This window comes from Penicillium concentricum, assembly GCF_028827145.1.
Source record: "Penicillium concentricum strain IBT 3081 chromosome Unknown utg000003l_segment0_segment0, whole genome shotgun sequence".
NCBI classification, from domain to species: Eukaryota; Fungi; Ascomycota; class Eurotiomycetes; order Eurotiales; family Aspergillaceae; genus Penicillium; species Penicillium concentricum.
The window spans coordinates 1,501,618-1,525,669 of record NW_026622756.1 but is presented as its reverse complement, the minus strand read 5'-3'; the positions used below and the strand labels follow the sequence as shown (position 1 = coordinate 1,525,669).

At 47.4% G+C, this 24,052-nt stretch overlaps 9 protein-coding genes across 9 annotated transcripts; 3 read left to right on the top strand and 6 right to left on the bottom strand.

The window, feature by feature from the left end:
- Positions 1–262: 262 nt before the first annotated feature.
- N7517_008411 (YoaK family protein) lies at positions 263–1,304 on the bottom strand (the record flags this gene model as incomplete). Its single annotated transcript, XM_056726141.1, has 2 exons — positions 263–870; positions 941–1,304. 2 exons carry the CDS (start codon positions 1,302–1,304, stop codon positions 263–265), a joined length of 972 nt encoding a protein of 323 aa, XP_056576992.1.
- Positions 1,305–3,982: 2,678 nt separating this feature from the next.
- N7517_008410 (Zn(II)2Cys6 transcription factor) lies at positions 3,983–6,836 on the bottom strand (the record flags this gene model as incomplete). Its single annotated transcript, XM_056726140.1, has 4 exons — positions 3,983–5,308; positions 5,349–5,978; positions 6,177–6,630; positions 6,685–6,836. The coding sequence occupies 4 exons, from the start codon at positions 6,834–6,836 to the stop codon at positions 3,983–3,985; spliced, it is 2,562 nt and encodes an 853-aa protein (XP_056576991.1).
- A 1,041-nt stretch (positions 6,837–7,877) lies between these two features.
- On the bottom strand, positions 7,878–9,786 carry N7517_008409 (acyl--CoA ligase; the record flags this gene model as incomplete). The annotated part of the gene is made up of 5 exons (XM_056726139.1): positions 7,878–8,436; positions 8,503–8,927; positions 9,009–9,443; positions 9,500–9,637; positions 9,694–9,786. 5 exons carry the CDS (start codon positions 9,784–9,786, stop codon positions 7,878–7,880), a joined length of 1,650 nt encoding a protein of 549 aa, XP_056576990.1.
- Positions 9,787–10,547: 761 nt separating this feature from the next.
- N7517_008408 (uncharacterized protein) lies at positions 10,548–10,892 on the bottom strand (the record flags this gene model as incomplete). The annotated part of the gene is made up of 3 exons (XM_056726138.1): positions 10,548–10,630; positions 10,671–10,723; positions 10,774–10,892. The coding sequence occupies 3 exons, from the start codon at positions 10,890–10,892 to the stop codon at positions 10,548–10,550; spliced, it is 255 nt and encodes an 84-aa protein (XP_056576989.1).
- Positions 10,893–11,412: 520 nt separating this feature from the next.
- Positions 11,413–13,701, top strand: N7517_008407 (uncharacterized protein; the record flags this gene model as incomplete). The annotated part of the gene is made up of 4 exons (XM_056726137.1): positions 11,413–12,107; positions 12,164–12,838; positions 12,905–13,380; positions 13,439–13,701. 4 exons carry the CDS (start codon positions 11,413–11,415, stop codon positions 13,699–13,701), a joined length of 2,109 nt encoding a protein of 702 aa, XP_056576988.1.
- A 320-nt stretch (positions 13,702–14,021) lies between these two features.
- On the bottom strand, positions 14,022–14,972 carry N7517_008406 (uncharacterized protein; the record flags this gene model as incomplete). Its single annotated transcript, XM_056726136.1, has 1 exon — positions 14,022–14,972. One exon carries the CDS (start codon positions 14,970–14,972, stop codon positions 14,022–14,024), a length of 951 nt encoding a protein of 316 aa, XP_056576987.1.
- A 2,193-nt stretch (positions 14,973–17,165) lies between these two features.
- Positions 17,166–18,983, top strand: N7517_008405 (acyl-CoA dehydrogenase family protein; the record flags this gene model as incomplete). The annotated part of the gene is made up of 10 exons (XM_056726135.1): positions 17,166–17,318; positions 17,377–17,603; positions 17,661–17,688; positions 17,743–17,795; positions 17,842–17,986; positions 18,046–18,288; positions 18,337–18,398; positions 18,449–18,495; positions 18,550–18,608; positions 18,666–18,983. The coding sequence occupies 10 exons, from the start codon at positions 17,166–17,168 to the stop codon at positions 18,981–18,983; spliced, it is 1,335 nt and encodes a 444-aa protein (XP_056576986.1).
- A 301-nt stretch (positions 18,984–19,284) lies between these two features.
- On the top strand, positions 19,285–21,405 carry N7517_008404 (beta-N-acetylhexosaminidase; the record flags this gene model as incomplete). Its single annotated transcript, XM_056726134.1, has 1 exon — positions 19,285–21,405. One exon carries the CDS (start codon positions 19,285–19,287, stop codon positions 21,403–21,405), a length of 2,121 nt encoding a protein of 706 aa, XP_056576985.1.
- Positions 21,406–21,697: 292 nt separating this feature from the next.
- On the bottom strand, positions 21,698–23,993 carry N7517_008403 (Hsp70 family protein; the record flags this gene model as incomplete). Its single annotated transcript, XM_056726133.1, has 13 exons — positions 21,698–21,894; positions 21,948–22,080; positions 22,149–22,332; positions 22,383–22,400; positions 22,451–22,548; positions 22,597–22,696; positions 22,757–22,903; positions 22,946–23,015; positions 23,063–23,129; positions 23,187–23,231; positions 23,324–23,748; positions 23,805–23,875; positions 23,929–23,993. The coding sequence occupies 13 exons, from the start codon at positions 23,991–23,993 to the stop codon at positions 21,698–21,700; spliced, it is 1,620 nt and encodes a 539-aa protein (XP_056576984.1).
- Between the last annotated feature and the right edge of the window lie 59 nt (positions 23,994–24,052).

The following is a 24,052-nucleotide window of genomic DNA, read 5'->3' as shown; positions in this document are numbered from 1 at the left end:
TTGGCAGTTGGGTTGTGTGCGACAGGGAGGCCGATGAAGACAGAAGAGCGACAAATACTACGCATGTACGGATGTGCTGGGTGTTTGGAACAGACAACAAAATTTCACGATGCACAGACTAAAGAAGACGGAGCAGTTAACGTAATGGGCGATGAAAGGTGACTAGGCATTTCAATAAAGCAAACAAAGCTATACGTAATAGTTGCATGGGCTCGTGTACATGCCTATTTGGATAGGTGACGCAAAAATAAACAAGATCAAGTCAAACATCCAAATCACTCTTCCTCCTCCCCTCTCGCTGCCAAACCACCCACCCCAAGGTGACTATCAACTTCAGACTCATCGCAAGCCATATACTAGACGCCATACTGGTGGTTTTAGCAAGCCCACCCGCAGTCATGGCCCCTAGAAACAACGCGAGAAAAGCCCCTATCCGACGATTACGCTTCGGATTGAATTTTGCAGTCAGCTTTGGATCGACAAGTAAATCGCATAGCATAGCTGTCACAACGACAGTTGGGATTTCATCTAGAGCCAGGATCCGGGAAGCACAGATCTGGCCTCCTGCTTGGAAAGCTAAAAGTGAGATTGGCAGGGCTTGCATCCATTCGATCGGAGCTCGGGGGTCCTCGGGTTTCGGGGTGATGACACCCCGCTGGATAAGAATTGCTGTGACTAAAAGGGCAATAGTTTGAATGGCAAATGAAAGTATCATAGTTGAGCGGCGTCGCGGGGTCAATAGTCGATGCATGCGGATGAAGAGGATATTGCTGGCGAGGAAGACGGTGAGGGCGATCAGGGACTTCGCCCAGAGATATGCTGGGAATGCAGGCTGGCCGGAGGGACCCAAGGCCAAGAAGATGGTATTTCCTATTTCATTTGTCATTAGATCTATGTGCTTTGCAGAACAAATTCCCCGGTAACTATAGCCTGCACTAACCTGTTTGCATACTTGAAAAGCTGCCCCATGCATTAAATGACAGCCCGTCTACCAAGCCACCCACGAACCCGCAAATTATAAGAGGAATATCGGTATGTGTGGTGTCTATGTCTGCTCGGAAGTGGCGAGAAAGAGTCGAGTACACCGTATTGTCGTCTGTCTGGTTGCCAGAGACAGACACTGCTGTGCTGCCCCCAGAAGACCAAAAGCCCGGTGTATATTTGATTTCCTCATTTGGCCGCTCCAAACGAAAATTGGCAGTTGTTAACTCATTCTGGTAGATAGAACGGTTATCGGGGGCACGGTGGCCTGTTGGTGCAAGTGGCTTGATATCTCCCGACGGGGAAGGGGGCCGGTGGTGCATAGTGGGATTATTGCAAATATGTATGTATTATTTAAGGTCGGAGAAGCTTATTATAAACAGAATCAAGCCTGGAAGGTCTTGCTTTAGCTGTCAATATGAAAAGGAATAGATTGCCAAACAAGACACGGACTCAGCCTTCTTTAATACTGATCCATTTTTCGGGTTTATTCCGACCCTCTCCATGAAAGGAATACACTAGATCTTTGCCAAGAAAGATAAGAAAACACCCCGATGACATGAAACAGTATTACTTGCCCCATCCCTACTCGTCTCGTGTATGTGTTACACCGCCGAGGGATACGTTGGGAGCCGAACTACTTAATCTATATCTACTCCATACGGCTCTTCATCTCACATACACTATGCGTATGCAAGCACTATAACGTTGATTATCGACATAACCAGATCATATCACATGGCCAATCTGTATAAAAATCAGTAGCCCAATATGAATACCCATCCTGGAATGAGTTGATCTCACAGATCCCATCTGGGCTGAATCTCGGCGTTCTCTTGGCACCCTGATTATTCTCGCTACGTGCGTAATTCATCCCCCGGACTTCATTGAAAATCAAGCTGTAATACGATGTCGGAAGCTGGGGATTCAGGATTTACCTTGGCTCGGTGGAGGCTGTCAAGAGCCGACTCCTAGGCTTCTTCGTTTCCCAAGCAATCCGCAGCATTTCCTCACATTATTTCTTGGCGCCATGGTTACACTTTTAGGACATTGATTGGCTATTTCTTGCACAATCACTACGCGGCAGTCGACCGAATTTAAATTTGGAATCATTGTGACATATCACCGTTATTTAAACTCGCTTACCCCTGTATTTGTACGATTGATATGTGACTATGCGTGTAGCCCCTTAGGCTGAGATGGCGTCGAGTATTATCGCCTGTTCTGGCCCCTGAAAACGTCAAAGGTGGACTTTATTGACTTTATTTGCCAAGGGATCGACGTATCCACCGTCACTAGTCGGGTTCGGGGCCGCCACGCGCTACAGTAAGACTAGTCGCCAAGAAAGATCTCCAGCAGCTTCAATGGTTCATCACTAGTGTGGTTCACCACGGAGTCTTATCTATGCATGCCAACGGCTGAGTTCCGATAACACAGCCTCGAATACTGAATCTTGGCGTTGACTAGGTTGACTAGGTTGACTACATCAACAAGCAGTTCAGGCACTGAGTCGCGCTGACGGGTCAAATCTTGGCATGTTCTCCTTGAAATAGATATGTGGGCTGCACCAATCTATGCCCAACTCGGAACTGAGTACTGCAATAGCGATCAGATTGGGGAGTTTTATGGCTATTGTAAGATGAGACTTTACAAAAAGGAAAAAAAAAAGAACAAAAATTACTGTTCGGGCGGGAAGATGATTGAATATTTGCATCCGAAAAAGCAATACTATACGCCAAGGCGTGATAAATCCTGCTCCCTCAATGCTGTTGGTATCTTCATACCAGGCAAGGTCAATCGCTCTACTCCGTACGGAGTATGAAGCCGCCAAAAATACGCGATAACGCCAAGGGGATGGATGTTCTGGGCTCACCTCCAATTGGCCAGCCCACCGACTGGGCGGTGTTTTGGCTTCAAACCATATTTAACCATCCTGTCTGCTGGGAGTGTGACATCACCACCTGATCAAGGCAGAGCAAAGGCGCAGGCGAAGACCCGGTATACTTCAATTGCTGCCAGGTGGATATTAGGCGCACTCCGACTCATTTCGATGCTCGAATTAGATCGTCACGATCTAGTCGAAGGTTTCACCGCATCGACGGAGATATAACTACATATTTCGATATGGTTATATGCCACATACTGCAACATATTGTACGAAGTAACACACAGGAAGTATAGCAAAGTGTATAGTCAGCTTCTGGTCTTGGTATTCCGAACAATAGAACACGACAGCAAGGGTGAAGGATTAAGTGGGGATCCCGATGCCACTTTGAATGTTGTCACTGCTGTGTGTCAACTTCCTTATCTTGAAGGGAGATCCCAACTTTAAGCATTCAAATGATTTACCGGGGTACCCCAACCCCTGTCTATTGAAGGGATCCGCGCAAAAATCCGTTAACGCTGCGCCACTGAGAAAAGTTCTCGGCGTGGGATGAATGTCGATCCTTGTCGATCATTCCATTCCTGATGGCTTGGATACACCCACTTTCCTCTCTTCCCGCAACAACAGGAGTTCAAATGTCCTTCCACGAAAAGGGATAATGGTAACACTTCTCGCCAAGATATTGCGTCAGTTGATTGATGATTTCAAAGCGTGGGAGCGTTGTCGGAGGAATCATCGGGGAAATTCGGCTTGCATTGCATACAATTTTGTCTCGTGTTGGCCATGTGCAGTGTGTCTAGCCCCAGACTTTCGTTTCCGCATAAATAAATTACCGACTGATGCTTGGCCGAAATGAAAACGAGCCTAAAGATGACGTGAATTGTGCGGCGTGGACTCTTGGTGAGGCCTAGGCGTTCATAGATCATGTTGAATATCGTGCGAAAGTATATCATACCTGGCAGTGTGTGAGATCGCATAATCGTGTCTGCAGCTGGCTCCGGGGATGTGTTTACACCTTACCGGACTACCTAGGAGATAATGTTTTGTTGCGGATATTGCCATTATTTTAAGATTTCTTTCTGCAATGTTCATGTCATTGTTTAGCCAAAGTCTGTCCTATTGAACGACCCAATTCTGTTCAAATCCTGCGTGAAAGAACGAGTCAAAGATTGTCGAGTCAATCGCTTTGATCGACTGGGGTAATGTGGCACCGTAGGTGTCAAACACTTGCTGGTCCAATGGGCTCTCGGCCTGCAAGTCGTGACCGAAAAATTCCAATGGAATCCTGACGGCACAAGTTTCCGTCACATTGTTTGATGCACTTTGGCAATCTCCAAAGTCCATGAAATCCAGGTTCGGTGCGGTAGTCTTATACGCCGTCTGCTCCGCTACTCTGTCGATGTATCGCAGTTGCTCTTCTATAATGAAGGAAGGAGTCGCAGAATATTCGGAAAATGCATCTCGTGATGAGTTGTAGTTGAATTGGACCCTTTGCGGGGTGAGGTTCTTCTCCGTCCCGGTCTCAATGTTGATCGGTTCCAAGACATCTATCCATTCAACAGAGGATGAACGCACGCTCGCAGGGTAGCTCTTCCACTGGATTTGGCTCATACGGCTTACAAGCGAGTTTGTGGATTGCGAGAATGGAATCTCAGATGTCCAGGGAAGTCGAGCAATAACGCCCATTGCTGGAAGGTCGCGAACAATTTCAGGAAGAACATTCGCGCATGGCAGATTCCCAATTGCCATAGTATAGTCCACAGCCGTCGATATCAAAAGATATGCCCTCGGGCACCGAATGAACGCATCTTGCCAGCTCGTTGGGCGGTTGGTTCTGGGGGAAATTGATTTATTGGAGGCTCTAGCCGGGGACTGGTTGCTAGGTAAAGCGTTCTCTCTCGCTATTTTGTCTGATGAATATAGCTGGGGTGCTTTTTGCTCCAAGGGGAGGTTCTGTGTTGTCACATAGGCAAGCTGCAAAAGGTGGTTGGTCGCGACGGCGACGCGATCAGTGACATCGTATAGTGTTTCTGAGTGACGGATAATTTGACTCAGCGAGTTCAAACGTCGCTGTCTTGCCTCTGTCTCCTTCTGAGAAGGGGAAAGCTTGAGGTCTATGGCTGCCAGTACGAGTGGCATGCTAACGTATCCAAGTCTGCCGTTCATATTAGCAGCAGTCCACCTGGTGGCGAAACGTTGGAAATAGGTAAAGGATGAAAATGAAAGAGGTACTAACACACTCAAGGGAAGACTATCAGCATATCCATTGATACTGAAATGTTCCATCACCAGACTCAACCCCTCAATCCCATCCCTGAGGTCATTACTGATTTCTAGCACCAGATCGCTGTATCTGTCTCCCGCATAGAACACGTTCTCTTCCAGTATGTATGCCGCATACTGAGCCAGATCCACTTGCGCTGCGCTAGAAACAGACAGCCACTTGGTTAGTCTTGAAGACAGTCGAATGTAAGCGGCTTACGAACTGGTAGTACATATAAGTCATGTGGGTCAACTTTTCAACTGCGTCATTTCCTTCCGACGTTGATGTCTCGCTTGGTGAACTCAGAGGCTGGATTGGCAGTTCCCACTCGTCAAGGGATTTTTTGATATTTTTTATACTCAACAAGAGGCCCTGGAATTCAATCATAGATAGGAGCCGCCTTGGAGTCTTTTGGTGGGTGAATGCCAAAGTCACCAGATCTGTGAGTAGCACTGCTAGCTCACATTGCTTCTGAAGTGCCTCCAGTAAACGCTTCTTTGTATCATAGTCGTAGACTTGAGACTGATGCAACTCTTCACTAAAATCCTCCGTACTCAGCCAATCACTCCATCCATGCAAGCTGACCGAAGTCACCTGAGGACGGCGGCGTAGGCCAACAGACAGACTTCGGTCTCGAAGAAGGATAGACCACCAAAGTCGTTTCTTGAGCGATATTGCCACGTTTTCCGCCAGGAATGGTTGATCGTCATTGAGCATAGCGTGCTCGATAGCCCTTGTGACCCACAAGCTTCCAGACTGGGGGTCGTCCGCAGATGTATAATGTGTAAGCATAACAGCGCCTTGCGCGTTTGCATGAGACCGTTTTTCAGTTTTCAGATCGAATAGTAGCTGCATCCAGCGCGATCAATACCCGTCCATGGCAAATGTGACACTGAATTTGGGGATGCCTACTTTGGCTCTGTTGTACAGCTGTTTTCGTGCATCCCTCCTACTATCAAATCCACATTGGCGCAATACTTCCAAAGGCACAAACTATTATGGTTCAGTCCAAGCGCAGGAGTTACCGGAGTATAGCATGACACTTACCGGACAGCTTGCGCAAAGCAATGATTGCAACACAAAAAGAGAGATTTTGGAGCCGGTAGATTGATTGTTTCGATAAATGCGCCAGAACTCGGCCTCGTCCAAGACAGGTACTAGTGGATGAATACGCCTGAAGTACTGTTGGACAAATGCGTCGATTGTATCGGAGGCTGGCAAATTTAGACAGTTTTTGGATGTGAGAAACGCTATATCTTCGGAAGAGAGTGACAACAATTGCTGAGAATCGACAAACGCGTATTCGGTATACGGAACATTGGGGCAATTGGGTGGGCTTGTACTACGGTCATCGGGACTCAGACGTTGTGCACGGAGCTGTGAGGTAAGAGGTTGATGACCATTTGACTGGCGCCGGTGGTCAGGGTGTCGACCAGTGATCACATTGTTTGACGCTAGACTTCGCTGCGTGGGAAGCACCGGGTTTCCAGATTTTGGTGACCTAATGAAGGTCAGTACATGAGTGCATGACGTAGGCTGTTCAATTTAATCTCACGGGTTAGGATTCTGAGCGCGAAGAACACATTCACTGCGACCGTCTTGTCGACACCGGGTACAAGGAGAGCCAAATATTGCTGCATCACAGCGCACTTTGCGATGACGGCACCAGGAGCATGCCGTTGGCGATCTTCTTGTGCGTCGCAACATTTTGTTTATGACATCCAGGTTTTCTTATGTCAGAGATTGGAGGGGAGATGATGAAGGAAGTGGAGATATCTTGAGCGGGGGTCAGTAGGAACTCAGATCTGGGGTCTGGAAGTCCAGGGTCTGAGCATGATCAGCGGCTATGCCACCAACTTTGGAAGAAGCCGACTCGGATGTGTCATCCCGGAGCCGCTTATGCACACTCAACTGCCATGTGGATAATAATGTCCTTAAACTTTGGATCCTTGTTAGCTCTCGATGATTCCAACGATCTTAGCTGGTATGTGATTCATAACTGTAAACCTCTATTCAATGTACCTAGGCTGTGGTTTGATCGGTGGAAATGACTGGCTACAGTAAAACTAGCCTACTAGGTAACTACCTACCCTAGTGAAAATATATAAAAGGTGTGCACCCATTCCACAACCACAAGCTACTGGTTCGATAATTCAGCATTGGCTTTTAAGACCCAACCGTGGAAATATAAACAGATCAAGATATGATCTAATCTAATCACCTTGTCCATGGATGACCTTACCCCGCGAAAGTTATGCTTAGCCGCGGAACTCGGCTTCTCCGCAATTCCCCACTTCAATGATCCAAGTGGCGCTATCTAATGCAAAACGCCGTATATCCTTGCCAAGATATCAAAGCAGCTGAATCCTGCTGTGAATTATAGTGCGTCACTGCCGATAACATTGTCGAATGAGAAGGTTGTCGTGATTGAAGTTCAAGTCACAATTCCTTTATAATATATTGTACTACACGGCGTGAATGTGTAGATGGGCGGGCGGTTGGCTAAGCGGTTTCTCTTTGGCAACAATTGGATAAATTGGCTCACCGATTATTTGGAACCCCCATCGCTCAGCTCGAGTGCGGTTTGATCTCGAGCTGCCGGATCGCCCCCAGGCGATGACTCTTTTATTTTACGTTTTCTTTTTCTCGTGCTATTCCCAGCGCCGCAGTATTCAAATTATTGATTGAGACAAAGAGAAATATATTCCAAAATTCATGGCACGAGCTAATTCTACCTCTATATTGACCTTATAGCTTAGCCTTCAGTAGCCCAGCCTCGATTTCCTTCTTGGCATCTTCGCGCAATACTCTCTTCAACATCTTCCCACTCGGATTCCGTGCAACCGCGCCCACAAATTTCACCCCACCTGTGAGTGCTTTGTATTTCGCAAGGCGAGTCAAAACATATTCTTGAATCTCAGCTTCTGTAAGCTTAGACCCTGCCTCGCCAGGTCGTCGAACCACGTAGGCACGTGGGTACTCGATATCAGTACCAGGGAAAGTAATTCCAATGACTGCTGCGTCCACAATCTGCGGATGCGACAAGAGCGCTGCCTCAATCTCCGGTGGGGCCACCTGGAAGCCGCGGACTTTGATCAGTTCCTTCCTGCGATCCACAATATACCATTTGCGAGTACGCTGGTCACAATACGCTATGTCGCCCGTTTTGAACCAGCCCTCGGAATCAAAGGCCTCGGTATTAGCTCCGGGGTTGTTGAAATACCCGGGTGTAATTGTCGGACCTCGGACACACAGCTCCCCACGGACATCAAAGGCCGAGATATTCTCTCCTTTTTCATCGATGAGTCTGAGCAGAATAGATATTAGTCGCAGACTTGACACCAGTGCTACATGTGCGGTAGATATAACGTACTTAGCTTCAAGGTTTGGGACAAGCCGGCCAACAGAGCCCGTATCATCGTGCTCGGGGTAGGGAAAGTTGGTACCGATACAACATGTTTCAGTCATACCCCATACCTGAGTGAATGGCTTGTTGTCACCCATCAGTGAGCGGAACCTGGCTTGGACATTCTTATCCAAAGGAGCTGCTCCACAACCTGCAATTCGGGCCTTTTGCAGATAGGGTTTCTTCCGAGAAAGAGGCGACATCAGGATTGCTATCACGATCGGTGGAACAAGAGAAAGATCGGTGACGTTGTACTTTTCGACTGTAGTGAGGTAAGTCTCGAGATCGAACCGGCGCATCATATATACGACTGCGCCAGCTTTCAGTGTCGAAACATGCGTTACTGGAGCTATAGCTGCATGAAAGACGGGTACTGCAATGACCCGGGAAATCTATTCGAATATTTCAGGTGTTAGTGATATCGCACTCATTGGTCAAAGGTCTTTCCAAGCTGATACGGAACATGAACTGACAGGATAAGGACGTGGATTCACGCCGTAAACAACCTCATGCTGTGCAATGAGATTGTAATGTGTGATTGTCACGGCTTTGGGCAGACCAGTGGTGCCACTGCTAAACAGTCTCGCTGCTGTAGTCTGTTGGCAGGTTTCTAGATCGTTGAATCGCACCCAATTCTCCTCGCCAACTTCTAACAATTCTTTCCATGATCGCATTCCACCAGGAATAGCTTGTCCCAGATTGTCAAAAACCCAAACATTTTGTTTGGGCACATTTACCTCCCCAGCCGCGCGTAGGAGAGAATCCAAGATCTCGGGCTCGGAGAAAAGGAACTTGCTTTCGGAAGCCCGGATATGGTGAGCGAGCTCATGTGGGGTGTAAGATGGGTTTGAGCCCGTGAAAATTCCTCCAGCTCCAATAATGGCCAACACAAGAATGCTGTAGTTTATCTAAAATAAGTTAGCATCCCGTAATTACATTGCAACTGTATGCTGGAACCTCGTACATCGTTGAAAGAATGGATGAGAACACAGTCGCCTTTCTTCAGACCAGCTGCCCGTAGACCGGCAATGAGCCGACGAACGAGCTTTCGCGCCTGATTACAGGAGATCGACCGGGTGGGATTGCTGACGTCGACGTAGAGCTACCAGGGTCAGTTGGGCGATCGATGATAAAGTTGAAATATCGGTTGTCACTCACTGGCTGGTCTTGGTCGTATGTTGGTTCGTCAAAAGTGTACGACAATAGGTCATTTGTTGGAAGCAGAATCCTTTCTGCTGGTTCGAAGATCATACTGTGCTGAGCAATAGACGCCGACAAGCTGTAGTGGACTAAAAGAAATGATCCGATACAAGAATTATAGGGTTTTTACTGCGTTATTAAGAAACAGCTCGGGGAAGACGACGGTTTTAAATCCCAATGGATGTATCTATGTCCCCGCAGTTTCGGCTGAGCCCGTGGTTTTAGCTCGGAACTCGGTCGCTTAAATGGAAGAGCATAAGCCGCAATTTTGAGAGGCTGTTAGTTTCATTGGGAGATCCAGTTACCATTGAGACAATTTATGCAGTTTAATGATCAATAATGAACATAGTAGAATTGAGGTAGTCCAAAAGTTAACTATGTACAATATATTTTATGCATTTTCTTTTACCCCGCTCATCATAATGAGAATCATTTTAGTGAAATTTATATGAAATTTATATTTCTACTTTCCCCTAACGAATCAGACCAAATCCGCTTATAGGATTCCTATTAGGCAAAAGGGGATGAAATACCAAACCATTTGCCGCGCATTCCGAGCCCTTACATCTATTCATACAGAGTTCTACACCCCGAACTACCAGTGGATTTTTGTTGTCTAATATATCCCCAACTGCATACCTCCTACATCTAAAGAAAAAGAAGAAAAGAAGTGAGGCAAATGGAAAGAAGATGAGGCTGATGAATTATAAATTATATGTATGAAGGGTGAATGGCAGGCATTCAATATGTTCGTCTTCCCAAAAATGTCGTGTCAAAATGCGTATGGTATCTTATGCTTGGCTGTATGGCTGTCACTGAGATGATTGGATATCGATCAGTTCCTGCAGCAAGAGCCGAAGCACATATCGGCTGCTGAACAATATTTCCCCATTAGCTGATGTCGCATGTCATTAGATTAGGGTAGAGGTGCTCACCATTGTAATTCTGGGGGATGTCACGCTTCTTGTAGCTTTTTGCCTTTGTCTGTCTATCAGGAATTAGCATTGTGATATCTATGCATAGTTAGGGTAGTCTTACCGTGGGACCAGTGTAGTTTCGGATGTTGCATCGTCCTTGATCTCCCGCTCTTGGCTAGAATTCCTGGAAAAGATAGCCTTGAGGTGATCGTAGCGGCTCAATCTGCTGTTTCCAGACATTTTTTGGGTATGATAATGGATATTTCTGGGGTGGATTTGTGGATTTGGTTTTAGAGGGATGAAGCAGTGCTTTGATGGATATATATGTTTTAACAGTGCTTTTGAATGTTTTTGAATTTGTTTTAATCTATATAAATATCTACAACCCGGATATCCAGATCATTTATGTATGTCCTGTGGCATTGCCAAGAAGTAAAATTTTACATCGACCGAAAGAATTAGGTTGGTTGATGGCCGTTGAATGTCTGCCGAAGTGGCGGCTATCTGCGTTCGCCGGTGCGCCGTCACAGCTCGGCGGATGACATCATTGATCCGTGTCACGTGGCATCGATTCGCTGCTGGCAACTTTCGGCCAACCTTATGTTATTCTTTGCCTTGTGAATTTTCTGGCTTATACCTTCGGCCATTCATCTCGGCCGTCCTCAGTTCTCTGTTCGCCGATAATCTCTCCACTGGCTTGGCCTGATAAAGTGCGCGTTAGCCTACATTCCTTGCGTTCGCCGATCAACTGAAACAAGTCATGTCTTCTCCCCTTTCTGCTCGGCCATATCGATCAAAACGTCAGCGCCCGTGTGATCAATGCCGTGGCCGCAAGCTAGGCTGTCAAACTGACGGCGGAGGCGCCTGTCAGCGATGCCGATCGGCCAAACTGGACTGTACCTTTGATAATCCTCCACCGAAAAGAGCGCGAACCGTGGAGAATTTGTCGCCTTTTGGCGCACAAAGTGTTGATGGAAATACATTTGCCCCGCAAACATGCGACAGCAATTTCACCCGCGAGTCCAGTTTGGCAGGGAGTTTAAGACAAAGCGTCGAACCACGATTCCCAAACATCGGCCTTGATCCAAGTAATCCTGGGTTATCTCCAGGGTCCGGTGTTCTAGGCCCCGGAAGACCCCCGACCCAGTTCGTCCAGAGCATTGATCAATTGGAACACGGTAACGCCCAGCTTTTCGGCGCATCGTCCGAATCAGACCCTTGGTTGTTAAGACATTGTTGCTTTGACGATTCTGGGATGAAATATTTCTACAAAGTGCACTTTCGCAACGCCGGAGGTGTCCCTACGGCACAAAGAATTCCAATACATTTCATGATCTCGTCAGAAGAGCTCACTACCTCCATTAAGCATGAAACTAGGGCCGGAGTCGGCGAAGCAACACGAGAACGCTTGGACTTTCTAGTACCCCCTGAATATGGAAGGAGACTAGTAGCTTTGTGAGTACTACCCCTCAATATACGCCCGAAGTATCACTGGACTAACAGAAGGTCAGGTTTGTCAAGTATGTCTTCCCTGCCCTGCCAATCATTTCCCGTTCCCAACTAGGGTTGACTGCGGCGACATATCAACTACCGGAGCTATCGGCATTAGAAAAGGTCCCCGTGCACCTTCTCGCGGCCATCTATGCATCGGCGTTTCCATTTGTCGCCCATGATGACTATCTCTGTGTGCTGAGCACGTATAACGCGTCGCCAGTTGAGACCTTGTGGCGGATGGTCTATGAACTCGTGACCGAAGAGATACATAGTCCCCGTCTCGCCGTGCTGCAAGCAGCGTTGCTATATATACACCAAATGCCAAAAGATGAAACACGTCTCACGACCGCCGATACCCCGTTTCTGTGGTCCTTCGTCGGCCAAATCGTTGGGCTGGCCTGTTCCCTCGGCCTTCACATCGAATGCCGCATGTGGGGCATTCCTGCATGGGAGAAGCGCCTCCGGCGCCGGTTGTGGTGGGCCGTGTATGCCGAAGACAAATGGCGCAGTTTGCTGATGGGCCGTCCGCCGTATATCCATCCCGCAGAGTGGGACGTGAGTGAATTGGATGAAGGAGACTTTCTAGTGGGCCCACGACAAGGATTCTCAACTAGTTCGTGTGATACCGAGATCCCGTTCCGATACCTAATTAATCTTGCACGAATCGGCGAAGAGATCCATGATACATTTTAGTAAGTTTGGCTCTCGAGCCCCTGATGTTCGCCGGCGAAGAGCAACTTACTAATCCTGATTTTTAGCACGCTCCGGGCCTCCCAATTCTTGAACGCAAACTTCATCGCCTCTGCCGAGCTAGGCCGCGGGCTGCTTGAAAAGTTGAATGGCTGGTATTCTTCCCTTCCTGAAACCTTTCGACTCCCCAATTGGAGCAAATCCGTGAATGGGCTTGCCCCATACCCCACGTCGATCCATTTTGCTTACCTGTTGCTCGTGGTCTATGTTTACCGTGCGATGCTCAGACCGATGGCACGATCATCCGACCCGCCACTTATTTTCGACTTGGAAGATCTGTCTGCCACATCACCATTGCCCGTAGATGAGTCGATACTAGACTTCATGGATCTCCCGGAAATTGGATCGTTGCCGGAAATAGCTATCTCCGATGAGTTTGGGACTGGCGATGCCACTTTACAAGCGGCAGAGAAGTGTGCCTCCATCTTGGTGAACTTTGCGAGACGACTGACGTCTAGTGACTTCACGGCATTCTGGTATTCTTGTAAGCTTACACCTTGACTTCCACTATTTCATCTGACTGGGTGCTAACGTTTTATTAGGGTCGCGAATTGGTTTTGCGACAATTTCAAATTACCTCATGTTGCTACTGGTACAGGCTCCGAACATGGCACATGCGGTACGGGGAAAGCATTTAGTAGACTCGTGGCTACAGGTTCTGCGGTGCCAAAGCCAAAGCTTCCCACTTGTGAAACTTGGACTTGCAAGACTCGACGCGCTTCACTGGGCGGGACTGGGAAATACTTTTGTCCTCCCTGTGCATGTTCAAGCGGCTATCGTTAACCCGGATATACCAGAGCCTTGAGCAGATGATCCTGCGACATTGTGTGTTGCGTGCGTATTCACTTACATCTATAGTGTTCCTCATCAGCCGTACCGTGATCGGCCTTCTTTGAACAAATTGCACAAAAGCACAACGGTCGGAACAGGAAAGGGCCAGAAAGATAGCTATTAACCACATATAATCGTATGCATATTCAAATAAAAGTTGACATGGTTTTCCTACTCCTTGCCAATGAGCAACTTCCCGCAACAACTGAGATAGTGAGAATGTTGTACTTGAATCTTTTAATGCAACTATATTATCTACATTATACGTATACCGCCTAAGAAGAAACAGAATGACTACCGACCTATGTACATGATTTCCTCTGCCATTGCTTGGCTTTCCCAATTCACTTTAGTGCCCAGGCCCTGCCGCTTTTTCCCCATTGAATAGACCCCATGATTCGACTGTGGATCTCTATCCGACGGAAACGAGCTAACCTCATTGATATCACGCTCACATAACGGCAGTTCCTGACTGTCGCACCCACGCGCAACAACAACCAATTTGCCGAGGATGGTGTACTCAAGTTTCAGTTTTATACTATACGCAACAGACTTGAACATCACCTGCATGGCGTAGTGACCCACAAACTGGGCAAAAACAACAGTGATATCCAGAAGCACAATTATAATGTTAACAACAAGCAACTGGGTTAAGATTCCCCGCGGACGACCTTCCGGCCGCAGTCGGAGCAGCTTAACAGTTTCCCAGACGTAGATGCTCGAGATAATCAGTTCTTGGAGACAGAAACCAACTAGCTCGACCCGTTCCATGATATTGTACCCGCGGGCCCAGGCGCCTGTGGGGTAGGCAACTGTTCCGTATAACAGGATACTTGTCGGGAGATGGAGCAGCACGGCATTGATACCGATAACCCACAGCAAATGCCAGAGTAACTTGTTATTCTGTAGCACAAGATGCAGCCGCGACCACAGGACTACCGACTGGCCAGTGACCATGCCAATCCAGCCGAGTAGAATGAAAGTAACGCATAGCCAGGGCGTCACGCTGGTTGGGAAGAAAAGGAGGATGAAACCCAGACAGTTGGGTATTATACAAGTGGAGGCGATGAGTAGACTCCAGAAGTAGGTTCCCTTCCAACGCTTGAAGGAGATGAAGCAAAGGATTATAAGTTCGATGGCGTTGTACCAGGCTATAGCGGCGAAAGCGGCGAAAATGCCTGTGCGGAAGCTGCTGGAGGTGCCGTATTTGTGTGTTGCAATACTGGTGGCTTCGTCGTGGGCCATTAGCGATTATAGCAAAATGTTAGGTTGTCCCCGGTGATAGAGATATGGGGAGATGGAGAGAAAGTGATCTGAAGTTTGGTGGAAGATTGAAATATTAAAAATGTCAGAATAACTTAAAATTACTTTAGTGCACGGTCCTGATCAGAGTTCTTAGAGTTCTTCAAGGTCCGCAGTGGCGCTCTTTGGCTATAGGGAAAGTTAGGATGTTGCCGTGCTGCCCCCCTGGTGATCTCAGCAAATTCATACTATTCTTAGTTATGGAAGAAAAGCCCTACTAATATTGTTACTAGGTGGTGCTCACCATAGTATCTACTAGCACGAAGCTAGGCGCGATATATCTAGGGGTATAGTTTCTACATCTCTTTACAATAGCCGAGTTAGGATGGCAAATTTAAAAGTCTTTCCAAGGTTCAAAACCAACCGAATTAACCTACCACAACCCCGGACTACACTCTATATCTATATTGTCCCCGCATTATCTCCACACACACAGACTCCGGATGGAACCATCGTACTTCTAAGTTTTTAATATTTCTCTCTCAAAATCTTGGGGTAATATTGAGCCGGAAATATCAAGAAGGATCCACTTGCTCCATTACTATAGCATACTACTCCGTACTCCGTACAGTGCATGGAACCAACTTGTGAACTAGGATAATAACTCATCTGAATTTGTACATTGATCCTGTTTAGGACATCTAGCTAGGCTCTATAGATCAATAAACATGGCCGTTAAACAAATATCCCATTCTCGAGATTTTCGTGAATCTACTATATAGGGAATTGAGTTCAAATGCCGGAGTAGTGTAGTTATGAGGATAAATGCTGGATCCCAATACGACAATCACCATCCAATCGTAAGGGGCTCGGCTGTCTATCTTCGAAGTTCTGTTGTGGGAATAAGGGTTTTGTATACTTCACTGAAATATATGAAGTGGTGCTGGTGTCCTAGCGATGAGGCTGTTGTTATGTTGGAGGATCGAATTTAGGGTTCACATGAGTGTCTCCACAGCGGTGTCCGCCACGGGTCCTCTACGGTATCCGAGTGCCGTGTGCCGTGAGCCCAAAGTAGCAATCGTAGACGTACTATTTTCGCGGAAAATCAAACTCACAGCTGAATTTCCATATGGCAAAAATTATGCAAGCTACGTCGCCGTGATTTTTATAAAAAGAAAAATGGAAAGACCGGCAAGATATAAATTAGCTCCTTATAGCGCCGCTAGAAGTTCTCGGCATAAGGATTAGCCTAAGTGCCGAGAATCACCTGGACATCAAGATACCCACACATCATTCCACCCCTCGACATTTTGCGGTAATTCATAAATTCTGCGTTTAAGTAGCCTTTCGTCCGGCTTGTTTGTTGCATGTTAACTTTTGCTAGTTTTTATAGTCTTGACCAACATTGCAGAGGGGCCTCCCCCTTATTGATGTGGATTTCTGAGGACGTCAGGGATAAAACACTAGTCAAATTCTCTAATATCCTCTAGACTTGTATTAAGCAACCGCCTTAGCATGATGCACAAGGACCTCTACTCCAGCAATCCGTTGCATTCGTTCTGGTGTCTTTTTGCTGACCGAGGGCAGCGATCCTCACTCAAGCCTATAGCTAAGACCTCAAAACTACAGATTTTACATCTTGGAGTGACCTGAAAGAGCACATTGGGGGTTTTGAGGCGAGATACTCATTATACTATAAAGAAATAAGAAATATTTAAATTCAGATGAAATTTTCTAGTATCGATCGTGTGGCATAGTAGAAACGACCTGTCAAATACCCTAAATGAAGCATTTAACTCTTCCAAAATGGACCGAGGAAGAATTACATAAGCCTAGCCTACAGCCCTGGAGAACAAGCTAACTATCTGCTACTATCTCTGAAGCCCGTCTTGTAATCAGCAAATAGTGGGTACAAGTTGACTACTTGCCGATTTCAATCCCATATTTCCCGTGTTTCCGGGGACGCCTCGGTCTAGACGCCCACCCCACGGCCATTCCTCGGTATTCCAGGAATGCCGGGGTAAAGACCCCTAAGTACAGTCCACAAAAGCCGTACAGCTGTCGACCCGGAGGCCGTGATATGTTATATAACTCACATTCACGCTCGTCAGATCTGCTGGAAAGAAAATAGCAAAAATCCGCCCCACATTACCTCAACAAATATCGCATATCTGACCAAGTGCGACAGTAATCACCATGTCGATACTCTCAGACGAAATCAAAGCCAAATGGCTATTCGGCTCAACGGTGCCCTTTGCCGAGCCCGCATGGGCTCGAGGATGCCCCAGTCCATATTACAACGATAGTCACCGACGCCTCCGCGCAGCAATGAGAACATGGGTCGACGAGGTGACTACTCAATCATTATTCCATGCTTGACTGGGAACTTTGATCCTGACTCTGGCAGAACCTCATGCCCCATACCATAGAATTAGAGACATCACCAAGCCTCCCAGATTCACTCTACGAGAAGGCAGCCAAGGATGGTCTTATCATGCCCATGGCGTCTGGAGCTACGATTCCGCAAGAGTGGAGAGGAAAATACCCAATCATCGGCAACGTTTCCGCTGAGGAATGGGATGGATTCCACGACTTGATTATTCACGACGAGTTTGGTCGTGTCGGTGGAATTGGGTATGTGACGAACAGCGTTGAATATGTCGATATTGAATCGCGCTGACCCCTTTAAAGTATTGAAAATGGTCTCGTTGGCGGTGCTGTAAGTTATATGAGCTGGTATCGGCGTGAATTCTCCGACTTACGATCCCTCTAGGTTTTGGCCGTGCCAGCTCTCCAGAAATACGGTTCGCAGCAGATCAAAGATGTGTATGTTTATCTCCACAATGTAGTGATACTAGCTAACGCAACATAGCGTTATTCCCGACATTCTCTCCGGTCGCACCAGAATTGCCTTAGCTATCACTGAGCCTGGAGCTGGCTCTGATGTTCAAGGTGTGCAGACAGAGGCGAGAGTTTCCGAGGACGGGTCACACTTCATCGTTGACGGAGAAAAGAAGGTTTGACTGCCCTCCATCGATTGGCATACGGTCAACCTCAAATATTAACTATATTTCAGTGGATCACATCCGGCATGTATGCGCACTACTTCCTCACCATGGTCAAGGAAGTAACAGGCGAATTTACGCTATTGGTCATCCCACGAACGGAAGGCCTTACTACTAAGCATATCACGCTCTCCGGATCGACAGCTGCTGGTACAGCCTTCGTGGACTTTGAAAATGTTAAAGTCCCAATTAACATGGTCGTTGGCAAGCGTGGACAGGGACTCAAATACGTCATGTCCAACTTCAATCACGAGGTCGGTTCATTTCCTGTGTCATTGAAGACCGCCACTAATGTAAAACAGAGACTTTTCATTGGCATTCAAGCTCTGCGATGTGCTAGAGTTTGTTTGGAGGATTCCATCAGGTTCGTATCTCAGTCCCCAAAACCATTGCGCGCGTTAACAAGATTTCAAGCCATGCGATGAACCGAGAAACCTTCGGCAAGAAGCTTGTTGATCATCGTGAGTCTCCCTCCCGTCAGGCTTAGGTGTCTAAGATACTAATTTGGATTACAGCCGTTCTCCGCCTCAAAATTGCCAACATGAGTCGCGAGACAGAAGCCCTACAAGCGTGGGTTGAGGCAAGTAACCAATGTGATTCTTACGTTGAACGTGACTAACGATATAGATAGAGCTTGATTTACCAGATCTCAAAGCTGTCTTCTGAAGAGGCTGTATTCCTTCTAGCTGGTACAACTGCCCAACTCAAGGCCCATGCTGGTATTGTTCTGGAGCATGTTGTACGGGAGGCAATTCAGATCATGGGTGGCATTGGTTTGACCCGTGGTGGTCGCGGAGAGCGCGTTGAGCGTATCTGGAGAGATGTCAAGGCCATCACCGTCCCCGGAGGTAGCGAGGAGATTCTTCTCGACTTGGCAACACGGCGCGCGTTGAACGTCACTGCGAAGCTGCAGGCAGAGGAAGCCAAGGTGGGCAAGAATAAGCTGTAGGTTATGCGGCTAGTCTCATAACAGAATTCGAATTCGATAGTGTATAATATTCAACGTTTACGTCTGCCATTATCCCCATCTATCACGGCCATGGCGAAGTCAGTCTCGATGATATGTAAATACGAAAATGGACTCTGCCAATATAAAAACCCCACAATATCAACTCCACGTTTCCCCGCAACTGCATCCCACGTAACCCCACGCACGCCCTTGGGGAATGTAACGGTGCCAGTTGCGAGATACCCCTTGCTTTGCATAAGAGACTGAGTTCAGATCACAGCAAATCTCACAATGTCCAGAAATGAAGTGGATTGTCCTCTCCCTTGCCGCAGTCGCGTCTGCGCTGCAGAGTCTGCCTCCAGTGCACTTTGATAACACTGGTTCAGATCATAACAAAGGCTTTTCTTTAGCAACAACTGACCGGACCATCTACCTGGATGCCAATTTCGCTAGCTGGAAGGATCAGAATGGATTGACGCTGCTTCCACCATCGGCATCCGACTTTGCCAACACGTTTCGCGATGATTTACAGGAGCTGACGAACAGTTCCTGGGAGCTTCACACGGTCAAACAATTTCCAAAACACGCGTCAGGAATCTTCCTCGGTCGCGCAGACCATCCACACCGGTTTACCTACGAGAATGGACGCGAGACAGAGGAGGGATACGATTTGGAGATCCAGGATGGCAGTGTGTTTATTCGAGGCTCCGGCGCGCGAGGTATGTGGTGGGGGACGCGAACGCTCCTTCAACAGCTCGTTTTGACGCGCTCACCCCTACCACCCGGTCGCGTGGAGGATGCCCCGGCCTATGCGACTCGGGGATTTCTGCTAGATGCTGGTCGAAAATGGTATTCGTTGGAGTTTTTGAAAGATCTGTGCACGTATGCCTCGTTCTTCAAAATGTCCGAGTTTCAGTACCATGCGACTGATAACTACCCACTGAGTCGCGGTCATAACGAGACCTGGAACGAGGTCTACTCGCAATTCTCTTTGCACCCTGAAAGCGAGGCTCTTCACCCTCTCGTCCAGCGTGCCAACGAAACGCTGTCCCGGGCAGAGTTTGATGACTTCCAGCATCACTGTGCCCAGCGAGGTGTGACAGTGATGCCGGAGATTGAAAGCCCCGGGCACTGTCTCACGGTTACGAAATGGAGACCTGAGCTCGCATTGCACTCGAAGGATCTGCTCAATCTTTCCCATCCGGATACCGTTCCTTTGATGAAGTCAATCTGGGCCGAGTTCCTTCCTTGGTTCCATACAAAGGAGGTGCACATCGGCGCTGATGAGTACGATCCTGAATTTGCGGATGACTATGTTGAGTTCGTGAACGAGATGTCTCGCTTTGTGCAAGAAACATCTGGCAAAACTGTCCGTATTTGGGGAACATACGAGCCATCAAACCTTACGATTGATAAGGATGTGATAATTCAACATTGGCAGTATGGACAGTCAGACCCGGTTGATCTAGCCCGCAACGGCTACCAAGTCATCAACTCTGAGGATTGGTGGGCATATATGTCGCTGAAAAGCAATCATGTGCCTATCAGCCCAGCCCCATACCCTCAGTTCTTCAACAATTCCCGCGTTCTCAATTTTGCCGATAGGGATGGGTGGCAGTGGACGCCAGAGCTCTTCAATCCGGTGAACAAGACTGAACAGCCGGATGCCAAAGCTGTGCCAGGTGCTCTCCTGGCTGCCTGGAATGACAGCGGTCCAGACGCCACTACTCAACTTGAGGCCTACTACGCAATCCGTGATGGCATCCCGGTAGTGGCTGCGCGGGCGTGGTCTGGTGCGCATGGACCTCGCTTGCACGAACAAACCTTGGCTAAATCTATCGCAAAATTGTCCTCTCAAGCTGTGGGGCAGAACCTCGACCGACGCCTCCCAGGAGAAAGGAGCCATGGAGCAGGACCATTGCTTTCATGGTCAAGACCAACCACAAAATCCAACGACAATAAATATAATCTAGGCTATGGCAGCAAGGGCATGGATTACACCCTCCAACTAGACGTGACGGGACCTTTTTCTCTGCAGTCTTCTGATGCGACACTTAGCTTGTCATCGGATGGTGAACTAACTTTTGTTTCTGATGGATGGCCATACTCACTTCGCTCAGTTGCTGAGGATGACGGCTTTGAGCTAGACCAGCCTGGACGAATCTGGGCTAACAAGACCACTTCAAGCCATGAGGCCGTGACTGTTCCACGCAAATCACAGGTCACCATCTCTACAAACGAGATATATGGAAGTCGTGTCTGGGTAGATGGTGCCTTTGTCGGCCGCTTCGAAGTCTTTATCTATGGCGGAAAAAATACGGTTTTCTCATGGAGTCAGATGGCTTTCGTGGCACCATTGAATGTTTTGGAAGGCATGGGCTTGCAACATTTGGCTGTTTTCCAGGGTAGCAGGGATGATTGAATATCACAGCCTATAGTGCTAGCCTTTCTCGCATCCCGTTCAATATAAATCACCATGCTAGATTGTGTGAAACTAGCTAACGCGCGTTGTGTTAAGTATGTCATCACAAAGAAAGCAAATACCGGGCTCTGATTGCTAGCTATTTCTGTCTTCTCAAATATGTCGCAAAGCCAATTTCAAGCGATCAAGTGAGTGAGCCTGTAAAAAACACAGCCACGCCTATCATAGGCCGAAAGTCCCTTTCAAATCCGCCATCCTAACACATGGCTTTAGTAGCTCGCCGGATTAGAATTCAATATTGAGATTTCACGCTCCCATAGGAGACACCATTGAATTGTAGGTCGAACAATAACGATGCAGAGGCCGGCGTTAGAACCAGATCGAAGGTGATATGGTAAAATTGGACCCCACTAGAGTTCGTTTTCTTCGTAAAAAGCCCTTTGGGGACTCTGCTCAGATCTGCCTGAAGCTCACACAGTTGCACGACACCTTTTCAAGTCAGAGAAATGCCCGTCTTTTATATTTTCGAAATGGGGACATACTGGAATTCATCACTTTTGGAGCTGTAGCCTCCTGGCAAAACTTCAATTGCTCGTTAAATACCATGTGACTGTCAATGTCGACCACATGGTAGAAGGTCATCCTGATTGGCTCACTTTCGGTCAAGGATTCTCCCTGAAAGTCCCTTTAGTTAGCATTCATCATCTCCAAAGAATTGTCGGTGAACACTAGAAGTTACTCACTTTGCGGATATACCATGTCATACGGTTACGCGCCTTCCATTGTTCCTCATAAGGACACCATTCGAGGTTCTGGTCTGCTGGGTGCTTTTTAGGATCGAATTTGACGCTCACATTAATGCCATAGCTGCATCTGGCGATGCGACGTTCGACCTGATTCCCTTCTTGACCACGGATGACAGCACCACTGAGCCTGTTAGTACAAACAAAATGTTATGATTTGGTTCAAATACGTACCGGGCAACGGCAGACCACCTGCTTTCACATTAGTATTTCTTTGAGCTAACAGGAGATTGAGGACTTACGCGTTTGGGGGTTGCATGATTTGAATGCCGTCAGAAGCTGCCTGTAAGCGCTTGAAGAGGTATCCCGAGGCACCAAGACCTCCAACTAGAATGATCGCCTAATAAGAATTAATTGATATTCTTTTGAAAGTACTCTAGGGGTTTACCTTGGTCGTATGACCTGCTGCCTTGACGCTTGTTCTCTGCTCGACGACGAGATTCTCGATCTGCTCAATGATAGGGTCGAATATTCCTTTCACTTGGTCTCTGGTTCTGAATTAGAGAAGCCTGCGGCTGAGACGACGAAGTAAAATTCAGTATATGTACCTGTCTAGATACAGGTGCCCCTCACTAAGCTCGACGTTCAAGATCCCTGAAACCCCGGGAACCGGGATCCAGTATCCAGGCTCACACATGTCATCATCATCGAGAGGACCTGTATAACCAGGCTTGATGTAATCTTGCCAATATTTTCTGGCAGATCTCACTGTCGATTGAGGGATTGACTAGCCTGACTGCTTCTCAATGATGTCTTTGATAAGTGCATCGAATCTCTCATCCAACATCACAGAGCCACAAACGGCATCTAGATGTTGTTAGATAGAACCAAGAATGTAGGCCTTTAATAAATACCAGTTCCCTTCGTCGCTTCCTCGACTCTCAACGGGTCGATTTGCTTGACGCGATAGGTAATTATGTCCTATTATATGAATGTCACTAGAATTTGTCAAATCAGTTCGATGCAAGAAGAACTTACGACAGTTCCACCCCCAGCATCACAAACAACCAAGCAGTCGTCTTTCTATAATTTGTTAGGTGACTCAACTCCAGTTTATTGGGGAATAAGATCCATACCGCGATTGAATTCGGTTGAATTGTTCGAATTGCACATACCGCAGCCGCCTCCGGCTCAGACAATAGTCTCAGACTCGCAGGAGATATACCAGCCCGGTGTGCTGCCTGCATAGTCAAATATTGCGCTTTGTCTGACCAGATAGCGGGGACGGTAAGGATGTATTCCAAGTCCATTGCGAGCAGCGCAATTCCAAAGCGACGTCTCAAAATCTCCCGAGCGTGGCCGACTAACTTTTGCAAGTAATCACCAGCAACATCTACTGGCGTTTTTCTCAAATCCTTGATAATTTCCTGAGAGTCGGTAGCAGGTTTGTAGCGGAGTTTCTGACTTTCATCTAGCAAAAGCTTGACTCCTTGGATCAGCCCATGTTCGCTGCCCGGATGGCTCGACTGGTCAGTCTGATGACCCCATTTCATGCCGTTATTCTCGTAGGAACACAAGGTTGGGACTTTCTGGCTTGTGACTATCAAATTAATTATCAGTTTTGATGAACTTGAGTTCTCTTTGTGTGAGACTCACTGTTACCACCACCTGGCCATGTCTGGATGAGCTCAATATCATCAGGGCAATCTTCCAGTCCCCAGGCAATGCTATCAAGGTCAGATCACTACCCAACCATTACTATCGTAAACGACATATTTACCCGCTGAACGTTGTTCCAAAGTCAACACCCACTATGAGTTTGGGTCGCTCCTCTGCGTTCGACATGTTGGATTTGTACCCTTCCTCTTTCTTATTGAGTCTTGGAAAATAGAGTAAGTGGAAAA